Source organism: Magallana gigas, chromosome 7 (assembly GCF_963853765.1).
Source record: "Magallana gigas chromosome 7, xbMagGiga1.1, whole genome shotgun sequence".
Classification (NCBI taxonomy): Eukaryota; Metazoa; Mollusca; class Bivalvia; order Ostreida; family Ostreidae; genus Magallana; species Magallana gigas.
The window spans coordinates 36,414,760-36,436,646 of NC_088859.1; the positions used below are offsets into that span (position 1 = coordinate 36,414,760).

Sequence of the window (21,887 nt, forward strand, 5' to 3'; positions counted from 1 at the left end):
TTGAAGTAACCAATCGATATATCTTTAACAGTTTAACACAATGTCGTCATAACAACGTTGATGGATATCGGTCGACAGAGGGCACTGTTCCTAAAACGGGAGACAACTAAAAAATATTGGCGGATCATAACTTTTAATTAAATTACATTAAAGCATCGAATCCCCAATATGGGAACCATTGTTTGAACAAACCGACCCACACTTAGTCCGACAATTTACTGATTTATCACAAACTTATCATTACATGAAAATACTGTCATATAAAAACAGATGATAGTTTCCTTTTTGATAAAAACATCCCGTTTTAAGCTCACCAGAGATGAAAGCATTTCTGATCATTTCATCTGTCTGTAAACTTTTAACAATTATTACAATTTTAAACAAAATTCAAGGAATTAAAGTTTAATAAAGGGCCACACCCTCTTTCACTGGAGATAATTAAGAATTATTTTAGTACCCGGTATTTTCAAAAATCTCTTCTCAAAAAACATTTGGCCAGAAAAGCTGAAACTTGAATGTAACCACCCTCAGGTAGTGTAGATTCAAATTTGTTCAAACCATGATCCCAAGGGGTAGGGTGGGGTCTAAATGGGGGAGAGTTAATTTTTCACAAAGGAATATAAAGAGAAAAATCTTTTAAAAAATCTTAACCTCACAAACCAATTGGCCAGAGATGCTGAAACTTGTATTGAAGCATCCCCGGGTAGAAAGGATTCATATGTTTGTGTAAATCATGACACCCGCGGGTAGAATGGGGCCACAGTCGGGGGGAGGGGGATATTTACTTAGGAATATATAGAGGAAAACCATTTTAAATCCTCTTCTGTAGAAACCCCAGAAAAACTATAACTTATATAAGTGAAAGTGTAAATTCAAGTTTGTTAAAATATTGATCTTTGGGGGTAAGGCAGGGCCACATTGGGGGTCCAATTTACAGTTAAAAAGAAAGTTTTAAATTATTCTCAAAAACCCTACAGTTACCGGTATAATACATGTACATGTCTATGGTGTTAGTTATAAGCAGGCATTTTGACAGTTTATTCTCAATTCCAGACTGGCCCGTGGATAATTCTTGGGCCCTGCAAGGGGTTTCAAAGTTTGATAAAAGTTTATGTCTGTGTGTCAAAGAATTTCATATTTTATCCATGTTCATATGAAGAAAGATGTTTAAATCCAGAAAGGGCTTGTGAAAGCGAAACCACACACACACAACTTAAGAATATCTGGAAAAAAATTGAAAATCTACTACATTGTCCAGATACTTTCTACATATATGACCCATAAATCTGATTACATTATGGGTATTGTTGTTCACGTAAACTATGTAGCCCATGTACCTTCTTCTGTTATATTATTGGTGTATGGTAATCATTTTAGCTGTAAAGGATGGTTATAATATAAATGTAAAAGAAGAGGAGGAATGACCACACTTAAACTCGAACTCAGGACCCTTCAGTTTCAAAACCAATGCTCTACCGACTGAGCAAAAGGGTTAACCCACTAGCTAGTGCTAGTAGGAGTGTGGCAGTACTGAGCCTGAATATACACACTATTACATATAAACAAAAAACAAACATTTCTAGGTTTTATATTTATTTAATTGTAGCTTAAAAACAATCCATGAGGTATAATCAAGTACAAATCAGTCTAAAATGTAAAAAAAAAAAAAAAAAAAGACTTATATTTTTTCTATGCCATGATGATATGTCAGTAAAAAAAGAAAAAAAAATGACTACAGTAAATATTTTATAAATCATAAACATGGGACAGTAATAGAGGTACACTTAGTACCACATGAGCTTACCAACAAGTGTTTAATGTACACAAAGTCCATGTTGACTTTCAAAGTTACATGTATTGTTATAAAAATACATATTTTATCCAAAAAAAGGGTCAAATAAAATAATTGGATTTGATGAAAAATACCTGGTATTAAGATACATTTACATGCATACATGTATTCTCTATGAAATTAAATGGACCACATGAAAAATAATAAATACTTTTAAATTGATGCATGAAAAGAATTAATATAGTAAAATTTAAATCAAATCCCCAATCCTGGCAAAATGAAATGCAGAGAATCACAGAGAATCAAGTGTTTAATCAAAGATATTACATGATGTATATATGTACAAAGAAATTGAGCAATTTAACCATTCAGTATATAAACAAAATTGCACCTGAATGAAACTAAAACTTTCAAACATGTAACATGAATTGCTGCAATAAACTGAAATGATGTGAGATCTATTCAATATGTAGTGTTATGCAATTCAGCAAAACTCAAATATAACAAATACAAATTCAACCAATTTATGGCTACTGGGAATTTTAAATGTGTCCCATCAAAGTCCTTATATAAACCTATGAAAAATTGTCACATATAGTTTTAAAGCAATATGAGCTGCAATTTTCATGATGATTTTATTTTTTAACGAAAATGTTATTTTTTACTAAAATGACAAAAATATCATGGTTTTTAAATTTCTTTTCGCCAAATTTTTGTGAAAAGGGCCGTTAAAGAGCCTTAATTGGAGCAAAATTGAATTATTGTCGTCCTGTAAAAAACTGATTTGTATTATGTTCCTTAGAAGAGATATCTTTCTTCTGGCAAAAATGAATGATTTTTTCCAAACTTATTTATCATAAAAGTTTAAGTTACATGCAGACTTGGCATACTAGCAGGTTTTTACAGCAAAATAAAATTCTAAAAAATACAGCTCATATTGCTTTAAGATTTTCAAACATTTGTCACTGTGAAATAATTATTTTTTTTGACAAAAAGATTAAATGCATGTTACCTTCTTTATTTCTTTATAAGGTTTGTTATCATTTTGCTATAATCAAACAAGAAATAACATTTAATTATTGCAAGTATTTTTGGTCTCTTGAAATTTATTTTAACTAAGTTTTGCTGTTCTACCTCTGACATCATTTGTTAATACAAGTAATAGCAGCCAACTCTGTTTATCCTCAAGTACATGTGCAATTATGTGAAAGAAATTCATGAAAAGTTGTTCTGGGAAATTCTAAAGTATATAATTTTAAAGGAAGACATTATTCTTACATAGAAAATCATTATAAAAGTATGGCACTGGTCACAGTAGAAAATTGAAATATTCTATATTGAAAGCCAGTGTTTCCCTGCATAGAAAAACATGAAAGTAAATTTCAAAATACATGTATGATTTGATACTTTAAATACTACGTACTTCATAAACAATCAAAGATAAAATATATTTTAATTATTAAACAACCGTCACATCTATGCAATGATAACTAATAGAAGAATTATGTAAAAATGAATTTGACAACTAGGAATGTCTGTAAAGGACTACAAAGGGCACATTTTCTAAAGTCTATATCTTAGAATTATTCTATATGTAGTATTAGATGAATTAAAAACAATTGTACACACTTGTATATAATATAGGTACATGTATGTAACACTGGTACTGAAAATTCCTACTTGCTAATTTATTATGCTCAAAGTAAACAACTCAAATGAGCACTGCACTAGTGAATCTGCCCACAATACTGTACACACATATACTGTATATATAGAAGCAATTTTTCAATAGGCAATTATGAAATAGCACTTAATAAATATAAACAGCCTGAGAAAATTAGATTTCAAACATATGCATTATTGGTTATCCTTTTAAAAATCATAGCTGCATGACTCACTTGACATATTTCGAATATGTAGAGCCCCTGGTAATAGTGACATCCATGTTTTTACAGAATGTTTCGGTGAAGGGGATGCAGTTGATATACTGCAACCAGGTGCTCTCATTAAGGGGGACTGCGTAGAACATAATAATAAGGAATATGAACAGGGCCAGTGACAGAATGCCAAAAGTCACAACCACATGAACACGTGTGATGCCTTTAGCCTTGACGTCAGTTTCCTTCATCACAACCAAGGAGATGAATATCCCGAAGATGAAACCAAAAATATGGGACCAGTTGTCCATCCAGGGGAAAACACCCAAGAAGAACAGAAGGAGCAAGATGACGCTATAGGCTGCAAAGTTGAACCAGAGACGACGGTTTTCCTCAGATTTATCCTTATCGGAATACTTGTTGACAATGATTTCGTTGAGAATGTCTACATACATACACGCCAACAAACCAAACTGTGCCCCAGAGGGACCAACCTGCATAAAAAAAAATACCATTTTGTTAGACCATTAAAATTCATCCAACATCCTACATCTCTTTTTGTTGTTACTTATAATAAGATGAGGTCTTCACAATGCTACTAAGATAATTAAGTGTACCAGTACATTGAAAAGCAAACATCATTCTTTAATTCAACAGCTTTCATAAATCCGTCTTAAAACATGCACCCTACCTCCACTTGGTAAGGGGTGAGGATGGCACTAGCTAGTGTCCCTACGCAGCCACTGCTGATGTAGATTATCATCATCCTAATCCAACCAATCATCTGCTCTATCTTTCTCATAATCCATAACTGCATAATCAAGGTCACTGCCAGGTGGAAAATGCTGAAATGTAGAATAATGAAATTGGCAAGATATTTCTTCTAGCTAATGAAAAATTTGCCAAAGGACAAACCTTTAAATAGAAAAAAATTATCAGAGTAGGTGTTTAATCAGGATATTTCTATTATTTGAAGTTGGTAAGCATGACTTTATCTCAAAGCCAAAAGAATTCAACAATGTCCAGTTCGAAATGTTTTCCACCTTCCTTATACAGAAGCAGTCAAAATTTTCCTCTACACGACCAAAGCATAAGCACATGTCTGTATATACATGGTTATCTTTGCCTCATGTTTGGGTCTTTTTTTCACCCTTTTAAATTTGCAAATGGTTTTGTCTTGAATTCACCCTAACACAATTACAAATACACGCTCTTTCTAATTAACACTGTTATAATAATTTAAAATAAAATGAATTCGCCCATGCAGTCTTAAATTTGCCCACTGAAAACATGGGCAAAGGAAGGGTATACAGTACCACTTTCAACTTCCAGGTCATGCGGAGTAAATATTAATACTACAAAATGTTTTGCTGCACTTTAAAGATGATGTTTATATATATTCTTACCCAGCATGCAGCAGATTGGCAGACAGAATTCTTGAGAACTGATCTGGCCTGTCATCATACACAAAGGGAATCATACCACAGATCTGTTCAAAGCAGTTCACCTGCATCACAAATATATAAAAAATTTAATTTGCTATGAGTCTAATTACATGTTTTTCACAAAGGATTCTTTATATTAGGATCTATACAGACACATAGATAATACAGACAAACAATTAATTATAAAGAACTACACCCACCTGAGAGCACAAAAACTTGTCGTCATGGTAATACCCCTGTCTAAATTCACAGTGCTCTCTTGTGGTGATCATACATTCTCCTTGGATACCAAAACAACATGGTCGACCTAATAAATCACAGTTCATGTGACATTCGGACCCTGGTTGTGAGCATCCTTTAAAGTTCTGACTCACATTCTTTGTCTCTTTGCATATCTGGAATTAACAGACCCATAAATATTGAAAATAAAAAGGACATACCGGTAGTCTTCTATGTTGGTAATAGAAATATACATGTGCACTTATCTATTTATCCGAAATATTGACATAAAGGATATTTCTCAACTTGTTTTTATGTTAAGTAAAATCCAGCACATACTGGCCAGTTTGTGAAGTCTTTCTTGTCCCATTCAAAAGGTGGAGTTGAGGAGGGACTTTTGCAATGGCTGCAAGAAAGATTTTAATACAGTTATGTTGGGACCATTAAAAAACTTTGAGATATTGAGGGTAAAATACCTAAAAAATAAGTGGTTGGGACTTACGAATCACTTCGACATATCTATTGTATTTAAGATATCAGTGTTTGAGATATTGAAGATCAACTGTTGTTGTATGATATCAATACCATATAAGGCAAGAGAAACCAATGTCATTAAAAATTTATGAGGTAAAAACCCACTTTACTCCTTCTATTTATATTCATAGTGTGATAATTTTTCTCTTGTAGCTAGGTGTTCTTAAAAGTGCATGTACATTAATCTGCATTTATTTGATATTGTTAAATGATAAAGAAAAAATTCCCACTTATATTTTTAAAAACTCATGTGGGAAAGCTCAAAAGAGATGACACTGACATCTTCATCTTCAAATAATCTTCCAAGTGCATGTTACAGTAAAACTCATTTAGTACTAACACGGATATAGCGAAATTTTGGATATAGCGAAGTTTTTTGAGTCCCCGGTAAAATTCTTCACAAATCTTTGCAAAATTTTACGGTTATAATGAATTCAGACATAACAAATTTACGGATATAGCGAACTGATTTTGAGTCCTGTAGAGGTGAATAATATCGAAATTTAACACTTTTATAAAAATTTTCTTTACAGTTTAAAAATTTTGCATTACCAATTAACATAATGGTTTGAATGAATTTATTTTGACATAAATTCTTCAATTCACAATCCGATTCTTAAAGGTACATACATCAAAAAAATGTATTTTCATTCTAATTTCTTTTAGCAGAAATTGTAGTCTGGTGAAAGAAAATATGTATATACATTTAGTGAATTCGCTATAGCTATTATTACGAATTCGTTATATGTATATAACGAATTACGGATATAACAAAGTAAATTCATGGGTCCCTAGGACCTCGCTATAACAGAGTTTTACTGTACTTGACGTACACTATTTTAGATTTAATTAAAAAAGAAAAAATCATGCTTATATAGTTCTTTTTAAGGAAAACAAATACATGTACCGGTATACCATAAAAACATAGCTTCCCTGGTGTCTGACTTACTTTGGATCCAAGCCACACACTGCACCAGACTTATAGCCCCCATCAATCTTACTGGTGTCATTCCATTTCACAAAGGTGGATATCAGTTTCTACAAAAGTTAGTGGTACAGTTGGGTATACGGCAGGATGATAGGGGGAGAAGGAAAAGGCAGTTAGTGTTAATGATTGGTCAGAATTGCTAAGAGAGTCTAGATTATGAAACGCACACAAAGAAAAAACATATTTTCTCTCATTAAATGTGGTTGTGTGGCGTATGTTATTTGTATGAATTATTAGCAAATACAAATCATTTTGTGATGCATAGGACTCAAAACACCAGACCCCACCGTCACCAACTTTCCTCAAGTCAATACTCAACCTCAAGTCTCAGTTTTTACCTCAAACATAGGCACTTTTCTTTAGAGGATTTGAGTTGAGGACTGAGTTGAGTGACTTAAAAATTTTGGTGACGGCGGGGCCAGGATTCAATATTTAACATTAACATATGTATACATACATGACATTTAAAAACACCATTGCAGATACATATGTACATACTGCATCTGTTTAAGTACATGTGCATGATATTTTAAATGATGGCATATCAATAGTAAAATAAACTATACTGCATTTACCTGTAATATATTCCTATACTTCTTGTGTAAGAAGTGGCTCAAACTGTGTAGAGTTTTAAAGACTTACACTACACTTGTGTACAGTTGTCTGGACACACCCGGAACCGTCGTCACGGACACAACATCCAGTTGTTCTCTCTTCCGTCCTCTGTTCTGCCAGGGCTGCGTCCAGATTGGGATCTTTCCTCATACAGGGCGAGTACTTTGCTCCAAGATGGATTAGATTTTTCTGTGTAATACAAAAGTTTGTCTTGTCTGTAATCAATAACACCTTTTCACTCGATCATGTTAGCAAGTCCCTGAATAGCTCACACTTAGATCATAGAAAATGAAAAATTACATTGCAAGACCAATTTGCAAAAAAAGTTTTAAAAACTATTATTTTTATCTTCTATTTTCCAAATATATTTCATCAGTCCAAGTTTTATAGGCTAAGGTTTAGAAGCTCTGGGCTGCGTTCAAGGTCATAGCAGCAGCCTGAAATTTGGGTGCCCGTCGATGAGTTTAAAGCAAGATACAGGGCTCACAATTCTTCGTCTTGTAAACAAGGCTCGTGCCCTATTTTTGTTTACATATAAGTTCAATATACCAGTAAAAAATCTTTTTCAAGATGATTTGTCTATAATTATTCTTATTCATTTTAAGCATAAATAAACAGTTCCTTACGATTAACACATTCATTTTAGGTCTTAAACTGGAATTTTTACTTCAACGTTCAAAATGTAAACAAAAGCTTTGTTTACATAGCGAGGAATTGAAAGCTACATGTATGTAACTCGCTTATAACTCAACAAATGACACTCAAATTTTGGTTGCCTATTAAAAATGCCTCACTGAAGCATTTTAAACATTAAAATCGAAAAAATAATTTTTGACCAAAATGGGGAGCAGAGTGGACCGAAAACCCTTGGCTAGCGAAGATGATCTATGTAGCGGCTAGACTAGCTTACCGTTCAACGGTGTAGCTGCTACATAGCCATACATAGCAGCTATGATCTTGAACAAAGCCCTAGAATCTCAACTATTTGTAATTACAAAAATGAGGAATTTTTCTTAATTATGTAAATAACAACATATATGATAAAATTGAAAATATTCATAAACCTGGAAAAATACACACTGTGGTTATTTATGCTGGTGGTTAAGTACACGTCTTCTATGTCAAACAATATATGTGGATATTAAATATGCATATGTGTGATTTAGAACTCCAAAGTTTTCAGGTTTTTAACTTACACATGGGGCTATTTTATACGATTTTAAGCTAACTGCGGAACTAGTGTAAATTTCCCAAACACGTATATAACCACTTTTACAGTACATAGATGTACATGTACTTTTACACAATTCCATCCTGACTAACTTTTCCATCAATAAAGTGCTTTAAATACAGATTTTAAGCTTACTGTGGAACTAGTGTAAATTTCCCCCACGTGTATATAACCACTTTTACAGTACATAGATGTACATGTACTTTTACACAATTCCATCCTGACTAACTTTTCCATCAATAAAGTGCTTTTAATACAGATTTTTAACAGTCTTTACCTGGCTAGGACCCCCCCACATGTTTCCAAACTCTCTTCTGGCCTCAGCCTCCAGGGCCAAATTTGGTTTTAATACCTGAAATAAAACATGAACACATCTAGAAAATCACTGGTATATAGATTTTTACACCTCATATACAAAAATTATACGTACTGCAGACATAAATAAATAGTAAATAATATTTAGCAATTCTGAATATTAAAATACTCATTGTGAAATGGATTGGACAAAATATTACAAAATCAATTTGTAGTTTTATCACAGAATGTTAATATACATGTATGAAAATAAATTCTCCTTAATTTATTTTAACTCCTGCAAATAAACAACTTTTTAAGCTTCATCTTTGACCCACCACTTCCTGTATTACAACTTCATCCACTCCAAACGGACCAAATCCGTAAATAGCCAGGGCACAAATCAGTATGACCGTCTGCACGAAGGTGATGAAATAGGTAAAGTACGGTCTGCAAATATTTACAAAACCCTTATCAGATCTACTGAAGGATCTATAACTTGAAGGTTGGTGCTCAGACACAGCAAAACAAGACAGCATTACACTGGATAAAGTCTAGAATAAATGTCCAATTGTTAGTTTCTAAATTTACCTGTGCATGTAGTCATCCTCATAATCTCCTATGACAGATTTTTCCTCGCAGCATTTTAAACTTAACACCGTACAGATGTTCTCCTGTAAGACTATCAAAACTGGCCCACAAGGCGAATCCAATGGTATTCTACTCATAGCTGTAAATCCCCTAGCCTTCTCTCTCAATTCAATATCATCTGGCCCTGCTCCCAACACCCTGGAGAAAACAGGAGAGTTAAATTCATGTCCTCTTTTAATTATCATTAAAGAACAGAATGTTCTCTATTTTCTTCTTTTTGTTACCATAACTATTTTCCACAATCTGAAATACATGTACTTTTTTTCACAGAACCTGTGCAGATATAAATAGCATTTACCAGCAATACATATATGTTCACTGCAAAATGAGGGTATATTTGTTTGTGTACAAATAATTTTTGCAGGATTAAATTTAACAATGTTATTTTCTTATTTATAAAATGACTAAGAGGACATAATGAGTATGTGTTTTTAAAAAAATCTACCATTATTTATTAATAAAAATAAAACATATAGAATATCACACTTTTGTTTTGATCTCAGCCCTGGTATTAGCCCAAGCGGTTGGTAATGGCCCAAGCGTGAAGGGCGCGGGCCGATACCATTCGAGGGCTGCAAAAGGGGCAAAATCAAAACAGTGTGATGTTGTTTATATCATATATCCAAAATGAAAGACTTTTATTCAAATTCAAATTCCAAATAAGGAATATAATTTATCATGAAGAAGATATAGATATTTTTCGGATTTACATTCATAAGCTCGTCTATTACTTTAACCAAAATCTAAATTCTGGTTTTCTAAGATTAATCTCTATATCCTCCACAATTGTTGATTGGTGTTAAATAAAGCGTGCAATTGTTCTAAATATACAACTGTCGTGTACGTTACCTCCCCTTACTTAGATACATATCACTTTTTGGCACTATTTTTGAATTATTATTTTTCAATTACCAGCTATTAATAAAAATATTCAGACGTGTAAGGTGGTGCTTTGTATCATATATTTGATATTCTATCGTTATTTCACAAACTAGTTTTAATTAAAAGAAGAGATATTTGGGTCAATTTTGGGAATTAGTGATTTTAAATTTGAGGCCAATACACCCCCTTGACGATGGGCTGAGACAGAGAAATATCAGCCCCGAGGGCGATACAGCCCTAGCTTTTGGTTGCTGTCTCACCTACTCCAAGTCACGTGTATTAGGGCTGAATCACTACTAGGTATATGATATAGAAATTTTAAGATATGTTGTAAAGTACATATTTATAACACTGTCTCATTATTACTACTGTGGGTTTCATCAATATTCATTAAATACCAACTTTCGTGGATTCCATTGTTTAGTTGATCCAGGAAATTAAATGTTCATCAAAGTGCAATTTCTATAAACATATTGTACTTTAAAGGTCATTGGCCACGAATTTACCTATACTTGAAACTGTGATTTTCACTTCACCCTTGAATATTAATGAAACCACAGTAAATCAAAGATATCAGATCTTACATTCGCGGTTGACTGCCATGGTCTACTTCCTCTTCACCAGACTCAGCCAAACTAAAACAGAAGACGTAAGGAATAGTTTGAGTCGTACTGATAAATTGTGTCGTTTGTTTTATCACAGTTATGACCATTTTAATTTCACAGGTACCACCACAGTAGGCCCAACACTACAAAAATGAGTCAAAAACGTTAATGTAAATGGACACCTTGGAGCACCGGGTTGTCATTAAAGTGTGTGAGCTCACAGAAAAATCTCCCATGGAGAATAAAAGGTTCTTAGCTGCTGCTATTTTTATAGGTCAAAGGTTTACAATGGGAACCACAATTGGAATTGAAGGTTTGAAAATGGAAATACTAATATATTAAACTCTTGCAGCAGCCCGACCCCCCCCCCCCCCCCCCCCCCCCCCCCGAAACTGCATGGACAGAGATTTTCGGACCTAAATGATCTACCGAAAGCATTGTTACAAATACTGTTTTCCTCGTTATAAAGGAAATGGGCGTGTCTTATGTAAAATTGACTTTCGATACAAAGTTTAGGACATTCCATTCAAACAAACATTTTTACCACTTCAATGCGCTTCATTGTATCAGATAGATATCAAGTTTATAAAGCTCTTAGTTTTCTATACATGCTACTTAAATCAGACTTACCTTTGTCCCCCTGTATCATCGTCATCAAAAAAACGCTCATTTCTCCAATCCTATAATTAACAACAAGGAAAAATAAACAACAGGTCCATAGGCCACATTGCTCACCTGAGCAACAATAGGCATGATAAAATCAGCTTCATGGAGTCATAATACAAAATATCTGGAAAATGTGGTATAATACATGTAGATCCTGTATAAAAAAAATCAGTTTCCCCCTGAATATTCTTATATTTATAAACAAGTCCCTTTTCTAACCTGATGATTTTATAGTCATATCACATTCAGCATTGCAGTTCTCAAAAGACCCTAAACAATTGTATATATACAGGATATAAACCTGCATCAACGCTGACCCCTTGTGTGGCCCAATAATCGTCCAGGGGCCAAAGTTCAAACAATTTGAAAGAATCAGCAATATGTTAAAATACTTGCATAAAAGTAAAAGCATATATAATAACATTTCAGTTTTTGTGAATAATTAAAATGTTTTCCTTTGTACAACTGGATCCCCAATGTAGCCCCACCCTACTCCTAAAGATTTTGATTTGAACAAATTTAAATCTACACTATCTGAAGTTGCTTTCATTAAAGTTACAGCTTTTTTACGCCAATTTTTTTTTTTTGCTGAAAAAATTAAAGGATTTTAAAGATTTACACTATATATTCCTATGTAAAAAGTCAACCCCCCTTGTGGCTCCATACCCCCATGGTCATGCTTTTCACAACTTGGAATCTACACTACCTGAGGATGCTTCAGCTTTCCTAGCCTAACAGTTTCTGAGAAGAAGACTTTAAAAGATTTACTCTATATATTCATATGTATAAATTCAACCCCCCCCCCATCGTGGCCCCATCCTATCCCCGGGGGGTCATGATTTTCACAACTTTGAATCTACACTACCTGGGAAAGCTTCCACACAAGTTTCAGCTTTCCTTGCCTTATGGTTCTTGAGAAAATATTTTGAAAATCAAAAATTTTCAATAATTCCTAATTATCTCCCCTTGTAAATGGGTGTCATCCTTAATTTTCAGTTGGAATCCCCTTAGCCTAAGAATGCCTTGTGCCAAGTTCGGTTGAAATTGGCCCTGTGGTTCTCGGGAAGATGTTGAAAATGTGAAAAGTTTACAGATGGACAGATAGATGGATGGACAGACAAAATGTGATCAGAATAGCTCACTTGAGCCTTAAGCTCAGGTGAGCTAAAAAAAACTTTTCCTGAATTTCTGGTAACAACATAGAAAACAAACTAAAATTCACTTCTGCATATCTAAAAGAATAAAACATGAAAAATCAGATCAAAATGCAAATTGCTCACTGTAACAATCACTTGTATACTAGCACCAGTCTAGCTTCGTGGCCCTTTGATTTTGTAAGACGGGTTACCCATAAGTCTTTGCAAATGCGCAGTCAGGTAGAACCGCTGACACCTGGTCATTCCCTGGTTGGCTGCCGTGTGACAAGACACGATTTTGAGGGCAGCTCTTGTTTGCTGTACTGAGCGATATTGCAGTATGCATTGTGCATGAACCATGTTATAAGTGGGCATGGATAGCAGACCGTGGTAAGTATATGTTATCAGTTTTATTCAGTATTTTTGTGTATTCGACTAGTAATTCTTGTTATTGAACTAAATATAACCTTGGCCAGCGTTCACCTGTTAGACTTACCTGTGTGAGCAGTCGAGCGTATCTTTTGCGTGGAAGTTTAAATACCAGTTTTATATTATCGATAAAGCCTTGTATTAGAATTGTATAGCTTTGAACGTTATTCTATGCGTATTTTTTGTATTAGATAAAACTTGCTGATTTATTTAAATGTCTTGGGCGGAAGTGATTCTCCGGGACTTATTGACTGGAAGTGTGCGCCATATTTGTTTAGTTATTATCTACATGTTGCTATGAAACATAACTTTGTTTACATATTAGTGACAGACACTTATCATATGATTATTTTATTCAAGTATCATCATATCTTGCCACACTCAGGTTGCCTACATGTACATATTACTGTAATAAATTGTAGCATTTTGACTTGGTCATACCACGTAGAACTTCCAGTGGAGAGAACCACTCTGGTGTTGAACACCACCACGACGCCTATGGTCCAGGACTACAGCCCTTTAAGGAGTCCACGGTGGATTTATGGGAGAAATAAAGTCTACCTCATCACATCAGCGAGGAATTCAGATAGTGAGATGATTTGTGATTGGAGTCGAGATAAGTGATCGAGACAGGATCATCAGTGATTGAAAGTTTAGTGATTGAGATCTGTTATTCAGTGTCAGTTGTGAATAAGTAATTATCGAATTGTGGCAACCATATTTTGAACTTAAAGAAAACTATTATATACCAGTTCGTCTGTCTGTCAAAAGGTGTTTTTTTTCATATTCATAGATAGTATAGTTTGTTAAAGTAGGGTTATTAATTACTGCAAATTGAATGAGTATGGGGTGTGAGCGAGTATGGGTGTGAAAGTGTTATTGTAAATATATTTCATTTGTTCTTTTGTAAATAAATTTATAAACCTGAAGTTGTCTTAACTGTTATTTGGAGAACGCCTGGCTCATCCACGGTACACTCACTCTCAATAAAGGTTAGATGTTGAAACAAATACAGGGAACTCTCGATAGCTCGAAGTCCATGGGACTGAGGAAAAACTTCGAGGTTTCAAGAGTTCAAGTTTTCAAGAGTTCGGAATTTTCCAGGTTAACTGACAGGTTTTAAAATAACTTTCACTGGATGTTATGATTAAACCTTTTATTTAAGAAATCATTCTTTGAGTATTATGAGGGGATAATTTCGGTTGTGGCATGATCAAATCCAATAAAGCCCGAAGGGCCTTATGAAAGATTTGATCACGCCCGACCGAAATTATAAACTCATAATACTCAAAGAATGATACCTTATAATTACTTATATTTATATAATTTTAAGCCATTGTAAGATTAAATATTTAAATATAAATAAGCAAACCCCGATGGCACCCCAATTAAACGTCAATTGAAGTTATGGGTTTTATAGTACAAAATCAATATGTAGTGTTATCGTTAAAAATGCATTTCTAATGATCAAATGGAATTTGAGAGTCAGTCTCAAAAGTTAAAAGCAAGATGCATGTCTCTCAATTCTTTGTCATGTAAACAAGGCTCGTGCCTTGTTTTTGTTTACATAGGTTCACAATACCAGTAAAAAATCTTTTTTAAGGTGGTGTGTCTTTCTTCTTATTCATTTAAACTTTAAAGCAAAAATATAAACAGTTTCGAACATTTAACACATTCATTTAAGGTCTAAAACTGAAATTTTCACTTCAACATTCAAAATTTAAACAAAGGCTTTATTCACATAGCAAAGAATTGTAAACTCTGTAACTCACTTATACCTCAACAATGACTCTTAATACTGAAGCATTGTAAACATTAAAATTGGAAGAAAAAAAATTCTTTAATTCTTCAAGCACTGACCTCAAAGTTGGGTTTCTTTTCTTTAAAATTTTCAAGAGCAGCCGGAGCATAACTCCTCTGTTTCTGAGCATCTCCTGTGATTCTCTTGGGTCGCTGTTTAGATAATCCCTGTTGAAGATCCATTTCATCTCATCATAAGTTACAGAATAACAGTTTATGAAAAGAGGAAAGAAATTTCATGCTAAAGGAATTTGTACCAGTAGATGAAACATCTTAAATGTCACTTGTAAAATCAAATAATGCTAGGCAAGGATATTGTACTGGAACCCCAACCCAACCCAGTCAGCAAAATATTGCTAATTTACACAATATGGTTTATGTCTAAGTAGAGTAACTTTGCCTACTATCAAAAATATGAAAATCTAAACAGTATTAATCCAAATATCAAACTCAAAGATAAAGCCATAATTTTTATACAATGTTTTTATAAAAAAGATGTAAAATTTGCTTGATTCATTCACATGAAATACTATCTACAGAAAATATTTGCCCCTGTTTATTTTTGTTCATTTTGCTCTCATAGTCAGCAGAATGGGCAAGTTTAAAACGTTTTTTTTAAATAACTGTTTTAATTAGAAAGAGTATTTATTTCTGTGTGCGCGGGCAAATTCAAGATGAAGCAAAGCCATGCTTTCTCAAGTGTAGAATGGCAAAAATGACAACAGGTACCTGAATACTTCAGATGAAATTACAAAAAGAATATTTGTCACTGATAAATTTTACAGTCAAATTGAGGCATGTATGTTGTATAATGAGCATGATACTTGATGAAAAAGAGAAATTTTAAAAAAATTCAATGTTTAGAACTTTTAACTCAAAAATCCAGCTTAAAGTAGCAACAGGTTGAAAACATAAAAATATGTAAGCAGTGTTAGAAAAAATTATAAATGTTTGCCCCATACTGAGACTGACCAGTGCAGAAGCTGAGGAATCCCATATCATTTCGACCACAGACTTTTTGGGCAATTTACGTGGCAACCTCCTGACCGGGCGGTGTGCATCAACATCATCATCATCTTCATCCTTTGGTTTTGATATTTGTATTGGTTTTGGAGGGATAAATAAAGTTTTTTTTCTACGAGACTGCCATCGTTGTTTCTCGTTTTCTTGGTTAAGTAAGGGGACTTCTTCTTCTGTTGGTAGTCCAAGGAAGTCAAACACTGACCTATAGTTCAAGACAGCAATATCAAGTTTTTACATGTAATCTACCATTACATCATCAGTTCTGGATTTTAAATATCCAATGTATTCATTCTAAATACTGCTATACATTCTTTTTGAACTTGTTCACTTTATTTTGTTATTATAATGTGAAATTGTTTACACAGTTTTAATATAAGTACATTAAGTAATAAATAATGTTTTTCAGAAAATATAATGCTATATCATATGCACATAGTAATTTGTGCATTTTACAAGTATGAAAAAAAAATTACAAAATGAAAGATCAATACAACACACTTATACGAAAGCCCATTGAGCTCATTTTCGTAGGTAAAAAAATTATTTTTTTCGCAAATAAACGTGAAACTTTCACGATATAACGCGTTAGTTTCGCGAATAAACACGAAACTTTCGCGAATAAATGCTAACATTTGCAAATAACCACGAATTTTCACGAAGACACGCAAAACTTAAATATATATATTGTCTTTTCATACAAGAACCATAATAAGAACAATGACTGATATCAAACATATTAATTCAAAATAAAACAAAATAATCTTATTATAAAAAGATGTTTATAATTGATTTAAATTTAAACGTAGGAAATCTTAAAAATCTCAGTACTGATTTTTAAAGGTCATAATGCATCACGCTTCTTAAATTCTAATGGGCGCTGTATTATAGAAAATGAGGCATCAAAATATTTTAATTATAACAATTTTATTTCGAATTATAAGTTTTATTTAGTATCATTTTAGAATTGAAAGGATATCATTGTTTAATACGTTATAATATATGTTATATTGCCACAACATAAATTAACGTCAAGTTTAATATCAGAAAGATTTGTCAAGCTGTGAATTGAAATTTTTAAGCTATTGTTCAAATCTAGATGATGTAAATTCGTCCTCTAAATTTATCACATATGTCATTTGAAAATCTGTACTAAGATTTTAAAGGTTTCCGACGGTTGAATTTATATTAATTTTATAAGAAAAAGGTAATCAATGAATGCCTGTTCGAATACCGGGGTACAGGCGAACAAATAAAAAATGATAAAATGATGCTCTAACTTTATTATCTACTTGGAACATATAACATCTAAACATGTTATGAAGTTTTATCAGATTTATTTATATCTACATGTAAAAAAGACAATTTTGTCTTCATAAATCAACATTACACGGATATTATAATAAATGAATAATAAGTATTTCATGATTTAAAGCTTAAAATGTGTTTGTTTTCAATCATTTTCCTTCATAAGGGTTCTTGAATGAAATGACAATATTAATATAATGGTTTCCCGTTTATTTGCGAAAGTAACGCATTATATTGCAAACATTTCACATTTATTTGTGAAAGTAACACGTTATATCGCAAAATATTTGCGTTTCTTCCCGATAGTTACACGTTTATTTGTGAAAGTAACGCGTTTATTCGCAAAAGTAATGCGTTTATTCGCGAAAGTTACGCGTAACTTTTGCAAATACACACGAAACTTTCATATTTATTTGCGAGAGTTACGCGTTTATTCGTAAAAGTTTTGCGTTTAATCGCGAAACTAACGCATTATATCACAAAAGTTTTGCGTTTTTTCGGGAAATTTTTTTTTTTTTTTGCCTACGAAAATGAGCTCAATGGGCTTTCGTACACTTACATGTAACTAGTGCAGAGAATTTAGATAAATTAAGACTTGTGGCATTTTCATATATTTGCCATTTAAATGGAATCTGATAACAAACATCATATTCAGTAGATAAAACTTACCTCTTAACACTGTTAAACATGGTGCCTAGTCTTTCAGACATAGTCTTTCTTGATTAAAAAGCCTAAAACTGATAAGAAAAAGTGAATAAGTATTATTTCATTTGTTATACATCGTCATCTCGAACTAGATGGGACTGTTTAAAAACATTGTGATATCCGAGTATTCGAGATATCGAGGGTACAATACCTAAAAAACAGGTGATTGGGCCTTAACAATCACTTCGATATTTCCATTGTATTCGAGATATCAGTGTTCGAGATATCGACGTTCAACTGTATAAACATTTCCCATTATAAATCCCTATAAGAAGTTTGTTTTCTTTGTTAATTTCTCTGGGTACAAATAAATGAAGTGTCAATGAAGAAATCTCTCTTATCGATTTCTGCTGTGCTTCTTTAAACATGTTGAAAGGTATGTTAATCATTTTTGCTAAAATTCATCAAAAAGTGAGGGAAGCAGTAACCTGGGACAGAGTATAGAATACAATGTAAATGAAATGAGATCATCAATTATAACATTAAACAGGTCACAATAGGTTGACATTCCATAGCTGATACCTTGAATGTAAATTAAGGTTTCTCCACCCTCGATGTTTTTATGGTTTAATCTGTGTATTTTTTGTTTAAATTTGTTGATTAATATGCGAACAATCAAATTGAAGTTAAATATTGGTATGTTGCAAATATTTTGTTCATGCTGTAGGAGCTAACACAGGTACACTATCAGGACAGTTATAGCAACGACTGCTCTCTTATCAAACATCACATTTATTTTAACTAATTTCGATATAATAAAGCAATTTTTAAAAGAAATTAATCGCAATCCTTTATTTTAAGTATTTTAACTTTTTAAGGCCATTTAAAAATTGCCAGTATGAAAGATATCACATTTACAGTGCATTTTGATACGATTTTTCAACCATGAATAAGTACAGTTTAGCAACATAAAACGTCTATAACTTTTGAAATAATGGTTCAAACTCACTGAAAATTAGTACATTTGTAATTCATTATATATCCTATCGAAATCTGCAAAGAAATGTTTACCTTGCCTGGTAAAAAATTATGAATTGTGGTCTCTGTCAAGTTTGCCTAATAACGGTTTTATCAGTTTTTCATTGAATTCAGCGATTTCAACTCAAACTACTCTCTATGAATTGTTAAACATTGGTGTCATTTCACTTTACATAGCTTAAAATGTGTTAAACACAAGTATAAATCAAGAAATATTGGCAAAACTATGCACCACATAACACTATTATTATAACTGATAACGGTAAAATATTCCGGAATGCTCACAATGACGTCATACGACAATCGAAAGACCTTAAGAGATGATTTTCAAAAAATAAACATCTGTACCAGAGTTTGTAGGAATGTTTAACATACATATATATATGTAATACTTTGGATATAGATAAGTTTGATTACAATTATACATTTGGGGCAAAGAACATTTATATATAGGTGCAAAATGTAGGCCTGTATATTCTTTTCATAAGAAATGAGATGAAACCACTTGAAGCATTAATTATCAAAATAACAAAAGCCCAAAGCCCCAGGGGCCACATTGCTCACCTGAGTAACAATACCAAACTAACTAACTAACATAAGATTAAACATTCATTCATAACATTCATTCATAACATTCAACATAACATAACATTCGCTCACAGCGAATTATCAAATACGAGAGCGTGAAGGATCTAATTTTAATTAGATTGACATATATTTCAACTTATCTGGCAAAAATGTTTTATGGGAAAACTTTAAAGATTTTCCTATATTATCTATGTAACCCCCCCCCCCTCCCCAATTATGGCCCCAACCTATCCCCAGTGATCAAGAATATGAAAAGAAATTGAGCTAATAAAAATAAAAATCATTTTGAAGGTGCATTTTTTTTAAAATTTACAATCATACATGTTTCCGGTCCGACAGAACCTTGTCCAGGCTGACAGAGCCTTTCACTATATGTCAGACCCTAAAAGAAAATTTCAAGAGCTCTGTTGGCATGCAGGATTGCTTTGTGCCAAGTTTGGTTGAAATTGGCCAAATGATTCTGGAGAAGACGAAAGTTTACAACAGCAACTATAAGAACAATGACATGACAGACAATTAACAGACAAATTTTTATCAAAAATCTCAATTGAGCTTTTAACCAAGGTGAGCTGAAAATGAAGAACATAACTTTTTCCTAATATCTTATTTTGAATCAAATATAGCATGACTTGCATTATGATTCTGAGGGGTCATCTTTGTTATTAGAACATAAAAACCTGGTAAAAAAATTAAGCATGCAGTTCAATCCATTACTAAATAAAACAAATGCAGGCACCTGACAAAATAAGCAAGTATCATAATTAAACCTCAGATCAACAAAATATTGAACAATATCTATATTTGACCATGCAATTTCATGCAAATACTCCAAAATACTGTGTTATTGAGTTTAATTTGTATTGTCAGAAAATGCTATAGACATAAATACATTGCTGAGATCTTAGCCCCAACAAATGAGCCTAGCTTGTAATCATGGTAAAACACTCTATAAATAGACATTAATCATCTTAGAACCCCCCCCCCCCCCCTCCCACCACCACCACCAAAAAATACCAACAACAACAAAATACAGGACATACACACAAAAAGGGATATTGTCAACTTTGAGTTAATAAACGTTGCCAAAGGAACAACAAGGTAATATTCATTTTTGTCTACTTTCACTTTCACTTTTTACCGTTTAGTGGCGTTTAGACTTGGAGACTTTTTATTTAATATCAGCATATAAAGAAGGCTAACGTGTGCATTAGACTTACATGTGCAGTATACAAAATAGAACCGTACCTTTCAACGGCAGGTGCATGCCCTGTTAGGCAAATTTAACCTGTGTCAGTGTGTGGGAAACTCCCTTTCTTGAATATTTCCTGATCTCGGTTCCACAGACGCTTTACCATTCAGTATGGCGACGAACAATTAAATATTCAATTTACCTATATAAATCAAGCTTTGTTACAATATGTCAATATGAAGCATTTTTTGCAAACCAAAAAAAAATATGTGATATTGTTTCAAAGCCAAACAAAAATAATGGCAACCTACCCACTTGGCAGGGCCGTACTAGAGCGTCAGAAACAAGGCTGAGTTCCCCCAACTTCCCTAATTTTACAAATTTCAGAAGCCAGGTCGTACTTTTATACCCAAGGCCCTGCAAAGGACCAATTTAGAAAGGAGCTCAACCGTGCGACGAGACAGCGGGAACTCCAAGTGTCAGAATGTGTGCATATAAGGGACACGAAACTGGACAGATCAGCCGAATTTCCAGCGATCAATGTTCAGAGGTGTCACCAGGACACACGCTCCAATATATTCTTGATAGATCATTAGGATTTATAGGGATATTTTTTCTCTTTTCGATCTTGCTTTTTATAACATTTTAATATATCATTACAAAATGAAGAAAAAAATAGGAAGTTAGGAGTCCCTAGGTATTAATTTGAAATTAACAAGTATTAAAAGTGGCAATTTGTATTGTGGTGATATTGTACATTTGTTGTTGATGTTGTATCGGATCAATATCTATCTTAAGAGTTTGAGATGAGTGTTTTATCATATAACTATACATTTACGAGTTATCTCGCTTTTGCTCCCGTTGTATTGAGATATGTGAGTGAAGCAATTGAGAAATTCAATGTAGGTCTGTTTTGAAACTAAGTACACTGTAAT

At 33.0% G+C, this 21,887-nt stretch overlaps 1 protein-coding gene across 2 annotated transcripts; it reads right to left on the reverse strand.

The window, feature by feature from the left end:
- Positions 1-2,901: 2,901 nt before the first annotated feature.
- LOC105325416 (inactive rhomboid protein 2) lies at positions 2,902-21,539 on the reverse strand. Of its 2 annotated transcripts, none has more exons than XM_066066076.1 (17): positions 21,264-21,539; positions 21,009-21,154; positions 18,162-18,223; positions 16,137-16,389; positions 15,225-15,332; positions 11,764-11,813; positions 11,113-11,163; positions 9,587-9,784; positions 9,334-9,445; positions 8,979-9,053; positions 7,498-7,659; positions 6,817-6,905; positions 5,673-5,739; positions 5,315-5,509; positions 5,076-5,176; positions 4,361-4,514; positions 2,902-4,163 (listed from the first exon to the last, which is right to left on the reverse strand). In XM_066066076.1, the coding sequence occupies exons 3-17, from the start codon at positions 18,200-18,202 to the stop codon at positions 3,687-3,689; spliced, it is 2,133 nt and encodes a 710-aa protein (XP_065922148.1). In that variant the 5' UTR covers positions 18,203-18,223; positions 21,009-21,154; positions 21,264-21,539; the 3' UTR covers positions 2,902-3,686. The 2 variants fall into 2 exon arrangements, with proteins under 2 accessions (XP_065922148.1, XP_065922147.1); XM_066066075.1 differs by having other exon boundaries at positions 18,162-18,229.
- Positions 21,540-21,887: the final 348 nt, after the last annotated feature.

Bases quoted from the DNA above. Each gene is read 5' to 3' on its own strand.
- LOC105325416 (XM_066066076.1), bottom strand. From the start codon at position 18,202: ATGTCTGAAAGACTAGGCACCATGTTTAACAGTGTTAAGAG. The intron at 11,164-11,763 runs GTAAGTCTGATT...CTTCTGTTTTAG, and splicing joins GATGATACAGGGGGACAAAG to TTTGGCTGAGTCTGGTGAAG. The intron at 5,740-6,816 runs GTAAGTCAGACA...TCTTTCTTGCAG, and splicing joins GTGTGTGGCTTGGATCCAAA to CCATTGCAAAAGTCCCTCCT.